This window comes from Uloborus diversus, chromosome 10 (genome assembly GCF_026930045.1).
Source record: "Uloborus diversus isolate 005 chromosome 10, Udiv.v.3.1, whole genome shotgun sequence".
Taxonomy (NCBI): domain Eukaryota; kingdom Metazoa; phylum Arthropoda; class Arachnida; order Araneae; family Uloboridae; genus Uloborus; species Uloborus diversus.
The window spans coordinates 137,025,961-137,040,933 of NC_072740.1; the positions used below are offsets into that span (position 1 = coordinate 137,025,961).

At 33.9% G+C, this 14,973-nt stretch overlaps 1 protein-coding gene across 2 annotated transcripts in view; it reads right to left on the bottom strand.

Annotated features, from left to right (window-relative positions):
* LOC129231356 (galactose-3-O-sulfotransferase 4-like) overlaps positions 1–14,973 on the bottom strand; it is a 185,251-nt gene that overhangs the window by 54,952 nt on the left and 115,326 nt on the right. The window contains exon 1 of one of the 2 annotated variants that reach the window (XM_054865647.1): positions 3,370–3,452. The exons of the other annotated variant lie outside the window; for it this stretch is intronic. Within the exon in view, the coding sequence (XP_054721622.1) occupies positions 3,370–3,414 (45 nt within the window). The 5' untranslated portion in view covers positions 3,415–3,452. Of the gene's footprint in view, positions 1–3,369; positions 3,453–14,973 lie in introns of those variants that run through there. 2 annotated transcript variants of the gene reach the window in all.

Genomic DNA, 14,973 nt, shown 5'->3' on the forward strand with positions numbered 1-14,973 from the left:
ATCCTGAGACTGTTGATGGAGGGTATTACATTACTGTCTATATCTTTCCTAATTCGAACTTGCAGCGTTTTTTTTAGGGGGGGGGGAAGAGGGCGGCTTTTTTTTTTTTTTTTTTTTTGTCCCATGGCTATTATGAGATCATTTGTAAGCTCTTTAATATTCAGGTGCGTCCGGTTTCTGAAATTAAATTATTCGCACCCCGGCTAAGTAACTGACATTTTTATTGTTACTTATTTCGTTACATATGATCTATTGGTATAATACTTTTGAACCTCAATAAAATATTTTTATTAATTTTTATAGGCAAATTTTTTTACTTTTAGGTAATTTAGTTGTTTTTCCTTAAAAGAATATTACTGATCTAATGAAACATTTCGAATGTACGTGAGTATGTCTTGCAGCGAAATAACCTGCAACATTTTTAAATGAACGAGTTTAGTGAACAGATGGAATGAACGATCCTCTGATGAACGGATCGTTAAAAAGAACAACATTGCCCATCTTTTTTTTTTTTTTTTTTTTTTTTTAGCGAAAAAGAAAGTTATTTCATAATATAAGAAAAAAAAATTTCGCACAATAAAAATTCAGTGTGTGAACTGTAACGTGTAAAAACTGATTTCGGTAAATGTAACAAAAAATTACATTTGTATCCATTTGCATAATTAAAAATGTTTTACGTAAGTAGAAAATAAATCAAAACACTTTAAGCACGAGAACTCGAAACTGTAAATTAATTACTTAAATATTTTATTAAACTTTTTAACAATATTATGGTCACTTAGAATTTAAGATGACTTGAAAAGCTAACTTACTTTTAGGAATCACATGAAACTAACTTTATTGGTAGAAATAAACAAACGAAGAGGGTTTATCGTAACTGAGGTAAAGTTTTTGCAAATTTTATAATTATAATTAACAAATACAAATATTCACTTTTCTTGTTGCATGAAACTGTATAAAATTGTTAGACTAGAAACAGAAAAACAATCATTAATTATGAATGTAAAATTATAAAAAAAGGATAAGACAATGTAAATTTTTGATATTTTGTTTGCAATTAAACTAACAAAATTAAATCAGTTTTTCGTTTGTCAATAGAAGACTGAAACTCAATTTCTCTGTATATAAACGAAACACTTTCCTGCGTTTTTGCTTAATAACTTCAACGAACTAATTAGAATGGGAAGTGTGACATGTTTATAATATTTCTTTTCTTAAGAAAGCAATGGTCACGTATCATTCGAGAGATCTTGCAAATTTTTTTAAACTGAAATAAGGTACAGCAGTGAATAATCATTTTAGCTCAATTTCATTTTCAGAAATTTATAACATCATTGAAAACTGTAGTAACACATAACAGTAAAAACATTTTAATTGATATAATTGTAAATAAAACATTATGGGAAGGTTCTGCGTCAGGTTTTTCCCTGACTAATGCACAGGGGAGCTCCAAACTTAAACTTTTGGGACAGGGGAATTTACAATTTGCCGAATAAAACTCCGAATTTTACCGAATGTTGAAAACAAAATAAAAAATAATCGCAGATACATACAAACATGACTACATCTAATGAGCAAATATACTATACTATGCATCATCAAAACGGATAAAAATTAATAAGCGATACACTCCTTCCGAATCTCTAGTCAAACACTTGCCGAATAAGAACTTTTTAAGAGGTCACGGTGACCTCCCCCCGTGACCTCTCATATGTAATATTAGTTCATTATATTCCTACAACCATCTGATTTCGGCAAATTCCAATTTGAAATGTATCCCTTTCATTTTACGAGTGCGAAGTGCTCAGTATCTTTCATTCCGTGATTGATATTAATTATGCAAAAGTGTCTGTAGTATTTACAAACAAACGACTGAAATATTAAACAAAGTTTAAAAATACAGTAACTCCTCGTTATATCTCTCGCTCATTCGGACATATCGTTGTTTTTACTGTCTCCCGAAAAATTAAATGTAAATAAAGCCTTACTTTAACTTTAGATTAGTGAAGTGAAAATAATGCTTTCCTCCAGGAAGTTTTTTTTTTTTTTTTAATAAAGGAAAAAAAAACAGGCGTTTTCTATTTCACTAAACTCCACTGTATAAGCTGTATCTTTAGATTTTTATTTCATCAAAAGACAATAGAAATATTTTAAATACATCTATCTATCTTAAAAGAACAACGGTAAACTAATTTTATGTGGTTTGTATAAAAAAATCGTCCTGATATTGTTAAAAAAGAATTTTTTCCTAGTTATACTCATCATTTATTTGTACATTAAACCAGTAACCTTATAAGTTTTTGTTCGGACTGTATGAAAAAACGTATGATAGGTATACATTAATATTTATTGGACTCCGCAGGGACCAGATTAAAAAACGTATAAATGTCAAAAACGTATAAAAGAGAAACGTATAAACGGTGCTTCCCTGTAGTTACTTTTTATAACTTCAGAGTAAATCGAGGATTTGGATATATCGCGCTTTTCCGTCGTCTCCCGAAAAGTGCGACATAACGAAAGTTACTGTTTAAATAAAATATCAAAATAACATTTTCTCAAATTAAAAAATGCAGGCATTTTTAAAATCTTGCATACATTTTAAAAGTAGAATAAAACAAATACAATTGCCTGAAAATAGATTTGAAATAGCGCGAAAAGTCCGGCGCACCAATGTAGAAATGGAGTACCCAAAAAAATTCCTCCCCTGAAAGGTGCGAGACAACGAAAGGTTACTGTTTAAATAAAATATAAAAATAACATTTTCACATAAAGTTTAAAAGGCGGGCATTTTTAATTTCTTGTAATCATTTTAAAAGCAGAATCAAACAAATAAAATAAGATTTGAAATAGCGCGAAAAGTCCGGCGCACCAATGTAGAAATGGAGTACCCAAAAAAATTCCTCAACCTGAAAGGTGCGAGATAACGAAAGGTTACTGTTTGAATAAAATATCAAAATAACATTTTCACATAAAGTTAAAAAGGCGGGCATTTTTAATTTCTTGTAATCATTTTAAAAGCAGAATCAAACAAATAAAATAAGATTTGAAATAGCGCGAAAAGTCCGGCGCACCAATGTAGATTTGGAGTACCCAAAAAAATCCCTCCCCTGAAAAGTGCGAGATAACGAAAGGTTACTGTTTAAATAAAATATCAAAATAACATATTCACATAAAGTTAAAAAGGCGGGTATTTTTAATTTCTTGTAATAATTTTAAAAGTAGAATCAAACAAATACAATTGTCCCGAAAATAGATTTGAAATAGCGCGAAAAGTTCGACGCACCAATGCAGAAATGGAGTCCCCCAAAAAAGTTCCTCCCTCCAAAGGTGCGAAGAGCGAAATGATCCTCCCACACAAAACTCTCTTACCTCATTGAAATCGCACATCGGGGATCTAAAAGCCATTGCCGTCATATGCTGAGCCAAGTTCGAAGGCCAGTCTCGTCTGTCTGGTCGTTGAGCGCGAAGTGTCCTGGCTATCGAGTTGAAAGCAGCGCCCACGTGAAAACTCCTCCCCCCTTCACAGAGACGAGTTTGCCGGTCGAACGAGCAGGCGAGGAAGCGGCTGTCTCGCCCTTTCTATTAGTTTTGCTAGTATTCTTTCTTTTTTTTTCTTTTAAATTTTTTTTCTCCTCTCAATATAATGGGGAAACAACGGTTAGCAATAACTGCATGAGGTATGTTGGATGCTGAGTACGTTTTTTATTTCATAACGAGTTATAAAGCAGACTGTTGAAGATCCGAAAGCGGATTTACTTGAGAGATAATCGTGAAACTTCACAAAACATTCATGAAATTTTAGACAATGCTAATCAAAACTCATAAAACGTTCATCAAATTTCACAAAAAATTCATGAAATTTCATAAAACATGTATAAAATTTCATAAAATGTTCATAAAATTTCGTTAAACGTTTGTCAAGTTTTACAAAACGTCCATAAAATTTCATGTAACGTCCATCAAATTGCATGTAACGTTCATCAAATTTCACACAACGTACGTCAACTTTGCAATAAATAAATAAATAAATAAATAAAAAAGATAAATAAATAAATAAATAAAAAAAAAATCAAACATAAAAATCAATAATTGACAATTCTTCCAACTTGAAATTAGTTTTTAAAACCAAAACAAATATTTGCTTGCAACTTGAAAAGATCTCTGAATGTATTGAATGCTGAGAAAAATAATGATTATCTCTGCGAATATGGAATGCGCAAAACAACTTTTTATCAAGCTAACATCTTCATGCAATGAAAGAAGAGTTCCTTGAAAACTTAAATCCGTGTATGCAATTTAATTTGTGACTCAGTGCGATAAAACATTTTCCCACATTCAGTGTTGAATGCTATTAACGACATTGTTTCTTTTTTGAAATCAGTAAGATTATTATCAACTTGCAGTAGCCATTCAAGTCGATGTGGAAAAGATTATCGTCGATTAATTTACAGATATACACGCTAACACAAAGCTCTTTTTGATAGCTTTAACTTTGAACCACTAAGAGGAACATGCCCGACGAGAGGTCATGTCAGCCTAGTCGGAAACTAGGGCCCCGGACCTTGGGGGGGGGAGGGGGGGCTAGTGACACTGACGCAAAAAAAAATTAAATAAATAAATAAAATTAAAAAAAAAAGAAAGGAGGAAAAAAAATAGGGGGGGGGGACTCCGAATAAGAGAAAACATAAAGATTTAGTAAAATTTACTCTTTTTGTATTTACTGTTGTTTCACTTAGAGTTAATTATTTTCTAGCAAGCAGTTTTTATTTTTTTTCTTTTTCCTTTTTCCCTTTTATTTTCTATTTTTTTCCTTTTCTTTGGGGGGGGGGGGGGTATGGGAGGGGCCTGGTGACATAATTGACAACGGTCCCTCCTTGGCTCTCTGCGGTGGCCCTGAAAAAGAAAATAAAAGAACATAAAAATATAGATCCTGCACAGTTCAGCAAAAACCATTAATAGGCAAACCAGAAGAGCTAATTCCCAGAACTCTTCCCAATTTTATCTTGAAGTAATGCATAAGCGTCTTTAGAATAAATAAATTTTCATATAAAAATTCTTGTATTCCGTTTATAGACTTAGCCGGTGAAATATAAACAGCAACCATTACAATCAGCTGTCCATTTGCAGAGTAGCAACGACAAACAGATGTATCGTATCACCGATATCAGAAACATTATTGTTTTTCCCATCTCAAAAAATGCTCAAAGCATCAAAGAAGTTTACACTCAAAAAATATTATATAGGCTTAAATAAATGTTTTTCTTTTGGAGAAGAAATGCCCTGACCCGGGTGAGGATTGAAATCACGCTCCTTGAGATAACTTACTCAGGAATCAGATTTTTTTTTTTTTTTTTTTGAGCAATCACGATTGCTTATTGTTCTTACTTGACTGTTTTTGGCGTCCTATCATTTTATTTTCCCACCGCCACTCTGCGCACCATCACCGTTGACCGGCTCCTCACGATGCTGCTCCTATAGCGAAAGCCGTCTCCAGGTTGCATCCATGTCCTACACACACGCGCATACATACACAACTACACACACACACACGCACATACATCTACACACACACACACTCACGTACATACATCTACACATACACGCACACACACATACACACACATGCACGTACACACATACACCTACACACACGCACACATATATACACACACACACACAAACACACACATACATCTACACACACACACACGCACGCACATACATCTACACACACACGCACGCACACACATGCACCTACACACATACACCTACACACACACGCACACATATACACACACACACAAACACATACACCTACACACATACACCTACACGCACACACACACAAACACATACACACATACACCTACACACACTTACACCTACACACACATACCAAAACACATACACACACAAATACATACAGACACCTACTCATGCACACAAACACATACACACACATACAAAAAACTACCCACATTCATGCCTGCACACAAACACATATGCCTACACACACATGCACATACCCCTACACACAACGCACATACCCCCCTCACACAAACACACACGCCTACATACACACGCACGCACACACATATACACACAAACACATACACACACACACCTACACCTACACACACTTACACCTGCACATGCACACAAACACATACACACACATACAAACAACTGCCCACACATTCATGCCTGCACACAGACACAAACACATATGCCTACACACATGCACATACCCCTACACACAACACACATTCCCCCCCACACAAACACACACGCCTACATACACACACTCGTGATTGCGAAAATCATAATTTGAATTCAAGATGTCAAAATTCAAATTATTTTTTTTCTCACAATAATAAGTTAAATAAATTTTAACTTAAGAAACTAACTCTTCAAAATTTCAAAAAAATTTGAAAGAGTTGGTTATATATTTACGCCTTGCAACACCAATGCTTGTTGATAAGGAGCTTTCGATTTCTCGGGTACCCGAACATTTTTTCACGGATGTTAATCAGTAATATAGTCAATGGAGACCTTTTGCGATTTGACACTTTCATTTCCCATGTTTTCTTAAATAGATTCAATCGAGTCCACTGTAACATATTACCTAAAAATATTCAACTTTTCATAACCAAGAAACAAAAGCGTACTTTCTGGATGATTGGGAATGTTACACATTACTCACCCCAAATAGGGGGGGGGGGCACGTGCTTTGTCACAGATGAAGTGAAAGAAGCTGTTAAAGACTGGCAGCCGATGTCTGTGACTTTGAAATTTAAAAGCTTGTTGAATGATGTGCTAAAAGTTTAAATTTGCATTGAAATTACGTAGAAAGATGGAGAAAGATATAAGAAATATAAATACACCCACACAAACCTGCGTTTATGCGGTGGATAGGGACCGCATAAAAAAATTGTTCGAAACTTCAAGAGTAGATATCAAAAGTTGTTTTCATAACACAGTTAATAAATATTTTTTTTTATTCGGTGGATAGGGATCGCATAAAAAAAGTCTCACGTAGAAAATAACCCAAAATGTTATATTTGAACGAAATCAAAATAAAACAAGTGATGATAATTTTGCCGACTCCCAAAAAATTTCTCAAATAAGGAAAATTTTGAGAGGTCGCAGTGACTTCCCATCGGGATGTCCCTGTCGTCACTTGAAGATACTACCTCGCACTAGTTTTGTAAATAATTTCCGCTCGTTTTATAAATAATTTTCAACTCACCAAAAAAAGTTCGCACAAAAAAAAGACAGTACAAAAACAGGTTTGGTGCATAACAATTGTTTTGAAAGATTTTTTGATGTTATTTTTTTAAAACGGAACTTACTTTTGGAATAACACTGGTAGTTCTGTTTTCTGCCTTAGCACAGGCTTATGGGAGTTAATTTACTGCTTAATACCCAAGATTTACCTCCAATTAACGTGTAGAACCGCACCATAACTGTAGACTCGCCCTGGTGTGTTAAATTTACTTACTTTAGCGATAAGTTTGTTGGTACTTTTAGCTTCAGTGAGATGACATCTGTATCCAGCTCGGTCATTGGCTATTCCACACTGACGAGTCCACGACAAGGACGAAACTACAGTCTCTGGATATCCGTATGTGCATGTTAATAAATAATTTGCTTCGTTTATTTAGCATCAAGCTCGAATATGCTTTAACTTTCGTTTGGAAAAATTCCTATGTTTACCTTCACTCCATCCCATCTGACGCAATTCATTTCACACACCAGTTGTGGCTATAAATGTTGATGCAAATCGTGAAACGTCTTAGGCCTTTTTAAATAAATTAACAAAAAGTGATGAGCTTTTGCCTACATTTTTTTACATTCAATCCCATTTCATCTCCAAAACGTAATCATTTCTTCAATTTAAGGAAAGAATGCGAATTGAAATTAGCATTTCATGTTTGAGAATAAACGGTGACGTACGATTAAATAAGCATTCTGCTGGTCATATTCGAATTTAAATGTCTGATTACGTCCCAGCGAGAGAAATGAATTTCCTATTTCGTGTTAAAAAAATTGCAGCTAGTTTATTTCGGTAGGTTATTCTTCTTGAAGTGTCACTTCTCTCAAACTCAAAGCGCTAAATTAGTCTTCGGGATAACTTCGATTTACTGGTGGGAGGTTAAGCATTTCACGTTATATAAGTCAACAAGTTTAACAAGCTTCCCGTTACATAATTAAACATTTTATTTAACACATGCCAGCTATAAGCGACTACTTTCGGAACAACTGAAAAAAAAATTTCAGTTTTATTTTTTACTGAAAATGTCAATAGCAATTGAATTTATTTATTTAATAGTCTTTTCCCGGAAAAAACCTTTAACCAGGGAAAAATTACTTTACTTCAATTACAAAAAATATTTGTAACGGTGAAAAACTTTATAAACACGAGTTGGAAACCGATAAAAATTTCTAAAGTCTTTGGAGCCAGGAAACAATTTCAGGTGCTAGACAAATGGTTTTCAAGGGAGATTTTATTAGCTCAGTTGGTTAGAGCGTCGTACGAATAACGCGAAGGTCCTGCGTTCGATCCCCATGGGCGAGAAAATATCGCTTTTGAATGACTTATTTTTCTAAGAAGAATTCTGATCCAAATCTTCACTAATATAGAATTCGGAGTGAAGATTATGAACTGCAGTAATGTCGTTGCATTAAAATCAGGAAAGAATCGTTGATTTTAAAATGGTAATACGCAGTAAACCTTTTAAAAATATTTTTGTAAAATATAGAGGGGTATACAGTCGACTCCCGCTACAACGCGATCCGACTTACGCGAAATGTCTATAACGCGATTTTTTCACCAGTAAAGAATTTTAGACCTAACGCGAATTCCTGGCGCAAAACGAAAATTTTCAGAAAAGGAATCGTGGTGTGAAAGTATCGGCTTTGTTATTGGTTACTAAATTTTTCTTTTCGTGAATGTACCTTTATCCCTTTAGCATCACTGAGAGCAGAATTTCCCATACCGTTGCTTATACAACTAACTACTCCTCATTTTCCATTTATTTTTTTCATTCTAAATGTGAAAGTTGATGAAATATAATGACGCCTAAGAGCGCTGTTTCATCTAAAGTTTGTGAAGATAGAAAGAAAAAGAGAAAGTTTCTGAAAATTGAAGAAAAGCTTAAGTTTATATGCTTGAACAACTATAAAATGCGTCGAAGACAGCACGGCTATTAGGTTTGAGTGACTCTTCCATTTGTACAATTAAAAGTCAAAATCCGTAAAAGTTGACCGAGTAGTATCTAAGCAAAATGCAAAAATTATGAAAATGGAAGCTGCTCTTGTATTGTGAATTTGAGAAATCATTGAGAGGGGTTTTGTCATAGATGGAAACGTTATAAAAGAACTAGTGAAGCAACTGTATTGTATATATTTAACAATATATAAGGATAACGGTTTGATCACACAGCATACATCTTAATTTTTAACCGATTTCAAAAAGGAGGCGGTTATCAGTTCATACCGTATGTATGTTTTTTTTTTTTTTTGTTTGTCCACTCATAGCGTCTCACCTAGTGAACCGATTTTGATGATTCTTTTTTTAATGGATAGAGGATGGCTCAACTTAGGTCCCATTACTTTGTTTGACCATATTTGTTCTTTAGAAAAAAAGTTATGGGCAAAAAACAGTAAATTTCCCTATTAAATGATTAAAATGATATTGTAGCGAAGTTCGCACTTTTCATCCGTGGATAACGGTGGCTCAGTGGTAGAATTCTCGTCTCCCACACGAGCGACCCGGGTTCAAATCCCGACTAGGACAAAGTGAATTTTACTAAAATTTCGTTTCTACTGTTTCCCGTATTTTCTCGAATGTTCTATTAATTTCTGTATCTTTTCAAGTCTGGAAAGTTCCAGCACTTTTTCAAGTTGTATATAAAGAGATGTAACGTTCATTCGTGGTTCTGAATAAAGATCTCGAGTTGAGACTAACGAGTAGTCGCTTCATTTGGCTTTCACATTGTCCTTGCTATCTTCATCTACGCGACAATATGAAACTCATTGTTATAAAAGTTTGGTGCCATATAACTGTAACATTAATAGTAATTGTAATGATAATTTTGAATAAAGGCTTTTCTAAAGCAATACAGTGATATAGAGCCGCACTTCTTACTAGGTAACTTCTTACTTTTACTGAAATATCTACATTTACACTAAAAAGAATGAAAAAAAAAATTTTGAAAAAAAAAAATAGAACCGACTTCAAAATTGCTCTAAAAAGTGAAAAATAATTTTATTCTTTAAACACCATCGATAATACTTTTAAACATAATTTTTGAAGTTGGCGCAAAAACAAAAAGTAAATTCCATTGTAACCATGCTTCGTTCATATTTTTATCAAAAAATCATCCAAACTTAGGAACGAAACATTTATATCGTTACTCAAATATGCTGTCATCAATGCGTAATGCATGTGGTAGTGAATAAACTGGACGTGGTTAAATTTATACTTGTAGTTGAGTTATGGCTGTGAATGATTTTATCGATCGTTTTTGCGCCAACTTCAAAAATTATGTTTAAAAGTATTATCGATGGTGTTTAAAGAATAAAATTATTTTTCACTTTTTAGAGCAATTTTGAAGTCGGTTCTATTTTTTTTTTCAAAATTTTTTTATCTTAAGTTAAAATTATCATTACTGAATCTACTGTACATTACAACTATAGTGCATTTTGTTCTTGTTACTGTACGTACCGTAGTGACTTATTTTATGCCTTTCTTTCCCATTAATCTTGATTCTGTGCATCGTAGAAGTATTTTCTGTGTAATAAAATGTTATTTTTAAAAAAATACAAATAAAAACTCAGTTTTTTATTTAAGAAACAGTAATGTATAGTTAAGAAATGGTTTTTAACAGTTTGAGGTAGTGTTCACAAGTGTCTAAAATAATTGGATATGCTTATAAAAGTTTTTACACATACCCTTTTCTACAACGCGAAATTTCAACTTACGCGAGTGGTCTTGGAACGCATCCCTCGCGTAAGTCGGGACTCGACTGTATTCCAATTTATTTCGCATAGCGTTAATATATAGCATCCCTTTAGGAGTTGGAAGTTCATGCTTTTTAAAATACACGGGTGCCCACCCCGTAAGAGTAAGGACGCACCCTCCCCCTAAATATCGCTATGACCCCCCCCCCCAAAAAAAAAGAAAGTAAAAAATACCCCTCAAAACAAGCCCCCTAAAAATTTCAATGTCCCAGTTTGCGCCATGACCCCTCCCCCCTTCTTAGGTGGGCACCCCCCTTGCTAATAGCGAGATGGTCCTGTGTTCCAGACCCCCCCCCCCCTAAGAGCAAGGACTCATCCCCTAAGAGCAAGAGCCGACCCCAGCCTATTGAGAAAAAAACCCCTCAAAACAACTCCTTCTAAAAATTTCAATGGCGCAGTCTACACCCTGACCCCCTCCCCTCTTGGTGGGCACCTCTGATGTGTTCGATAACCCCCATTGGCCAGAAAATGTTGTTATTGAATGACTTTTTTCCTCGGGTGAATTCTAATCGAAACTTCCAAGAATATACAATCTAAACTTATTGGAAGATTCTCAACCACAAATGTGTTGCTGCATTAAAATCGGAAAAGAAAACGTTTATTTTAGCATAGTAAATCACAGTATCATGAATAATATTTCTTAAGGGTGTTTTTTTTTATGTGGGCATTTTCTTAATCTATACTAATATTATAAAGAGAGAGGGCGGATTTTTGTGTGTTTATATGTTCGAGGTAATCTCCGGAACCACCGCACCTATTTGAATAATTCCTTCACTATATGAAAGTTGCTTTCTTACTGAGTAACATAGGCTATAATTCGAAAAAAAAAAAATACGACAAATAGTTCTTTTTTATTCCAATTTAGGCCCAAATTTCACGTAAATTGCCTATTATTGGCTATTAAAGGGGTGAAAAATTACTTGCACATATTAATATTATGTATCGGTGAAAAGAATAGAATTTTCCGCGTTCTAAACAATTTGTTTCAATGCTCTAACTTAATTACGGCGGGAGTAATTTGCGTTTTTAGCTCGAACTTTTTTAGGTTTAGCTGAAATTTAGACACTACTTTCTTCATTAAATCTATCAATAAAAAATGAAGGAATTGTCCCACAGTTTTCTTTTTGACACCATTAGAAAAAGCGACATTTTTTACTCCAGATCTCTCTCGACCTAGGTCGGAATACTTAGCTTCTATCTTCAAAGGAAAAAAAGTTATAAGCGTTTTTAAATCAATTTCGAATTATGTCATTTTGATTCAAGTTGTCAACCATTTTATTTTCGCGTTTCCACGGTTACGCTTTTTGAATCCATTGTTTATTTCCTTATTTTGCATTTAATTTCCCAAACTTATTTTATTTCATATTTCCATGGTTACGCTTTTAAAATCCATCTTTCGCATTTTAATTTCTTAAAAGTATTTTAATATCTGTCGTCATTGTTTGGAAGGGTAATTTTGCATGTTTTTTTTTTCTTTTATTTAAGCCTGATTGTTGAATATATGTCACTTGACACAATTTTTATTCTCAAGGCAGACCGGGCAAAGCCGGGCTACGCAGCTCTTGATATATAAAGATTTGAAAGCTACTGTTAATGTGATTTTATACCTTTTTTGTTCGTTTGGCGAAACATTTATTATTGCCAAAGAAAGAACATCTGCTTCACTCGCAAAAGGGCTGGGTTCCGGTAGCGTGGTCGCTTGGCGCGTTAGGCGCTGAGCAGTTTAGTCTAGGACCGTTAATGTAATTCATTGTTTTGGCGATTTGTTTTGAAAGAAAAGAAACTTTTGATTTGTTTTTATCCGAGTAAAATGTACGACATTTTGTTTTTTTTTTCTGACGACGATTTTTGAATGTTCCACGGGATGTTTTTTTTTTCGTTAGATGTATCGATTATGATAGCGTGGTTGCTGGGCAAGTTTTGCGATAAACAATAGAGTTGCGGAATTTTTACATATGAAAGATATTATTTGATGTTTTTTTTTGTTTATTTAGCGAAATATTTTAAATTGCAGTAAAAACCGCTTCACTCGCTAAATAGAGTTTTAAAGCAACTGTAAATCTAATTTAATGATTTAATGAAAAGTTTTAAATTCCCAAAAAACTTAAACAGTTTTTTTTTGGAAAAGGTGTGTTGTATACATACTTGTTTTATACAAAGAAAAATGATCATTTCACATTAGAGGGGGAGGAGGCGTCAATTTCTTTACTCAGCGGACTTCCATCACATTTTTAGCACGGGCATCGCTGTTAGGGTACTGCTAGTATTTCATAAAACTGCAAAAGTAAGGCTGTTAAAAGTTTTTTTTCTACAGCTGTCGGATTAGCAAATACATATTTTGGCTGTTTTTCAAATAACTTTCTTTAAAAAAAAAAAAAATCAGATTTTGGAATTGCCGCTGCCGTGCGCACGGGTCAACTAGTTTCTCTTAAATTTGGCATATCGTGCTCCTAAAAAAATAAAAGAAGTTTCAATCAGAATTAATTTAAATTTTGTTTTTCCTCCATTTAACTCACATTTGATATTCATCTCATATCAAAACACAATTCAATGTGTTTATTTCTCCCAATTTTCCTTAATTTTGCTCATTTCATTTGCACAAATGAGATTCTTTTATGCATATATTTGCACTTTGTTCCCGAAATTTTAAAATTTAGCTTTGCATAATTCGAATAAAAGGAACCATTTTGTACCATGAAATAAAGTATTAACACTGCCAAAAAAAAGTGCCAAATTTAATTAAAAGCACCATTGCGATCTCGCTGTCTGCATACAAGACGCTTGAAAGTTGTCTTCCGTTACTCACTGAAACTCGCCAAATTTGGCGACTTTTCTTAAAATTTCGACAAACTTTAAGACCCAAAATTTCGATAACGGGGCCACGAAGGCAAATAATTTATGCATCCCGAAACATGTTTTCTTATGCTCTTTTAATTGCAAACAATTTCAATTTTTTCCTTATTACACTGTCGTATGGTGTCCTCGTAAGGAAAGTTATCGGCCACAAGAAACCAGCTTGTCTCAACCCTATATTAGTGAATGGAATCGTTAAAACTTCAGCTCATCGGTATCCAACATATCAGAGCCAGGCTATACACTTTCATACTACTTGTTATACTAATGTTGTAGAAAACCATTTATTTATTATTAATTACATTTATGTTCAAGGCATGGTTAAGAAAAAAAGATATTTATTAAAATATTTTTTTTTCCGCCAATGAATCGGCAAAAAAAGACCGACCATGCATGATCGGCAAAACGGTTGGTTATGGCAGATTCCCTAACGTCATGATGAGATTGTGTTTTATTCAGAAGCAAAAATTTTAAAATATTCGCAGCCTCACATATAAACTCTGTTTTATGCATAGGCGTGTGCAGGAAAATATTTTGCACTACTGTAACACCTGGTGGACTTGTGCAATTTGTTTCTAAACTGTGCTAGTTCGCTAATTTTGGGGGAGGGGAATGGTAATGGCAGTCTAACCTTCCCCTTTATATATAAATATATATACACACGTATGTGCTCCTTGGTTTTAAGTATAAATGCCTAACGACACTTACTACTTACTTACTTTAATACTTACGACAATTTTGTTTTCAAAGAAAATATTTACCTCTTAAATTCAACTCATTTCAATCTCTTTATTAAAAAACTAGGGGACTAGTTTTTCAGACGCCATAAATATGACTACATAAAGAGATTGTCGTTTCAAGTTCGGTTATGCATATTCCACAGATTTTGTTGAATTCAAAACCTATTCTTCCTAGCACTAGCACAGGCAGTAATTGCCTTTTTGGGGAAGGGGGTACCAAAAGCCGTAATATGTATATAAACTACCTCATTAAGATTGGCAATGTACTTAAAGCTTAGGACTGTGAGAGGTTTACTGCCGTGGAAAGGTAAAGCGCTGCATTTGTAAATTTATAATTTTTCCCTCCCCCCCTTTT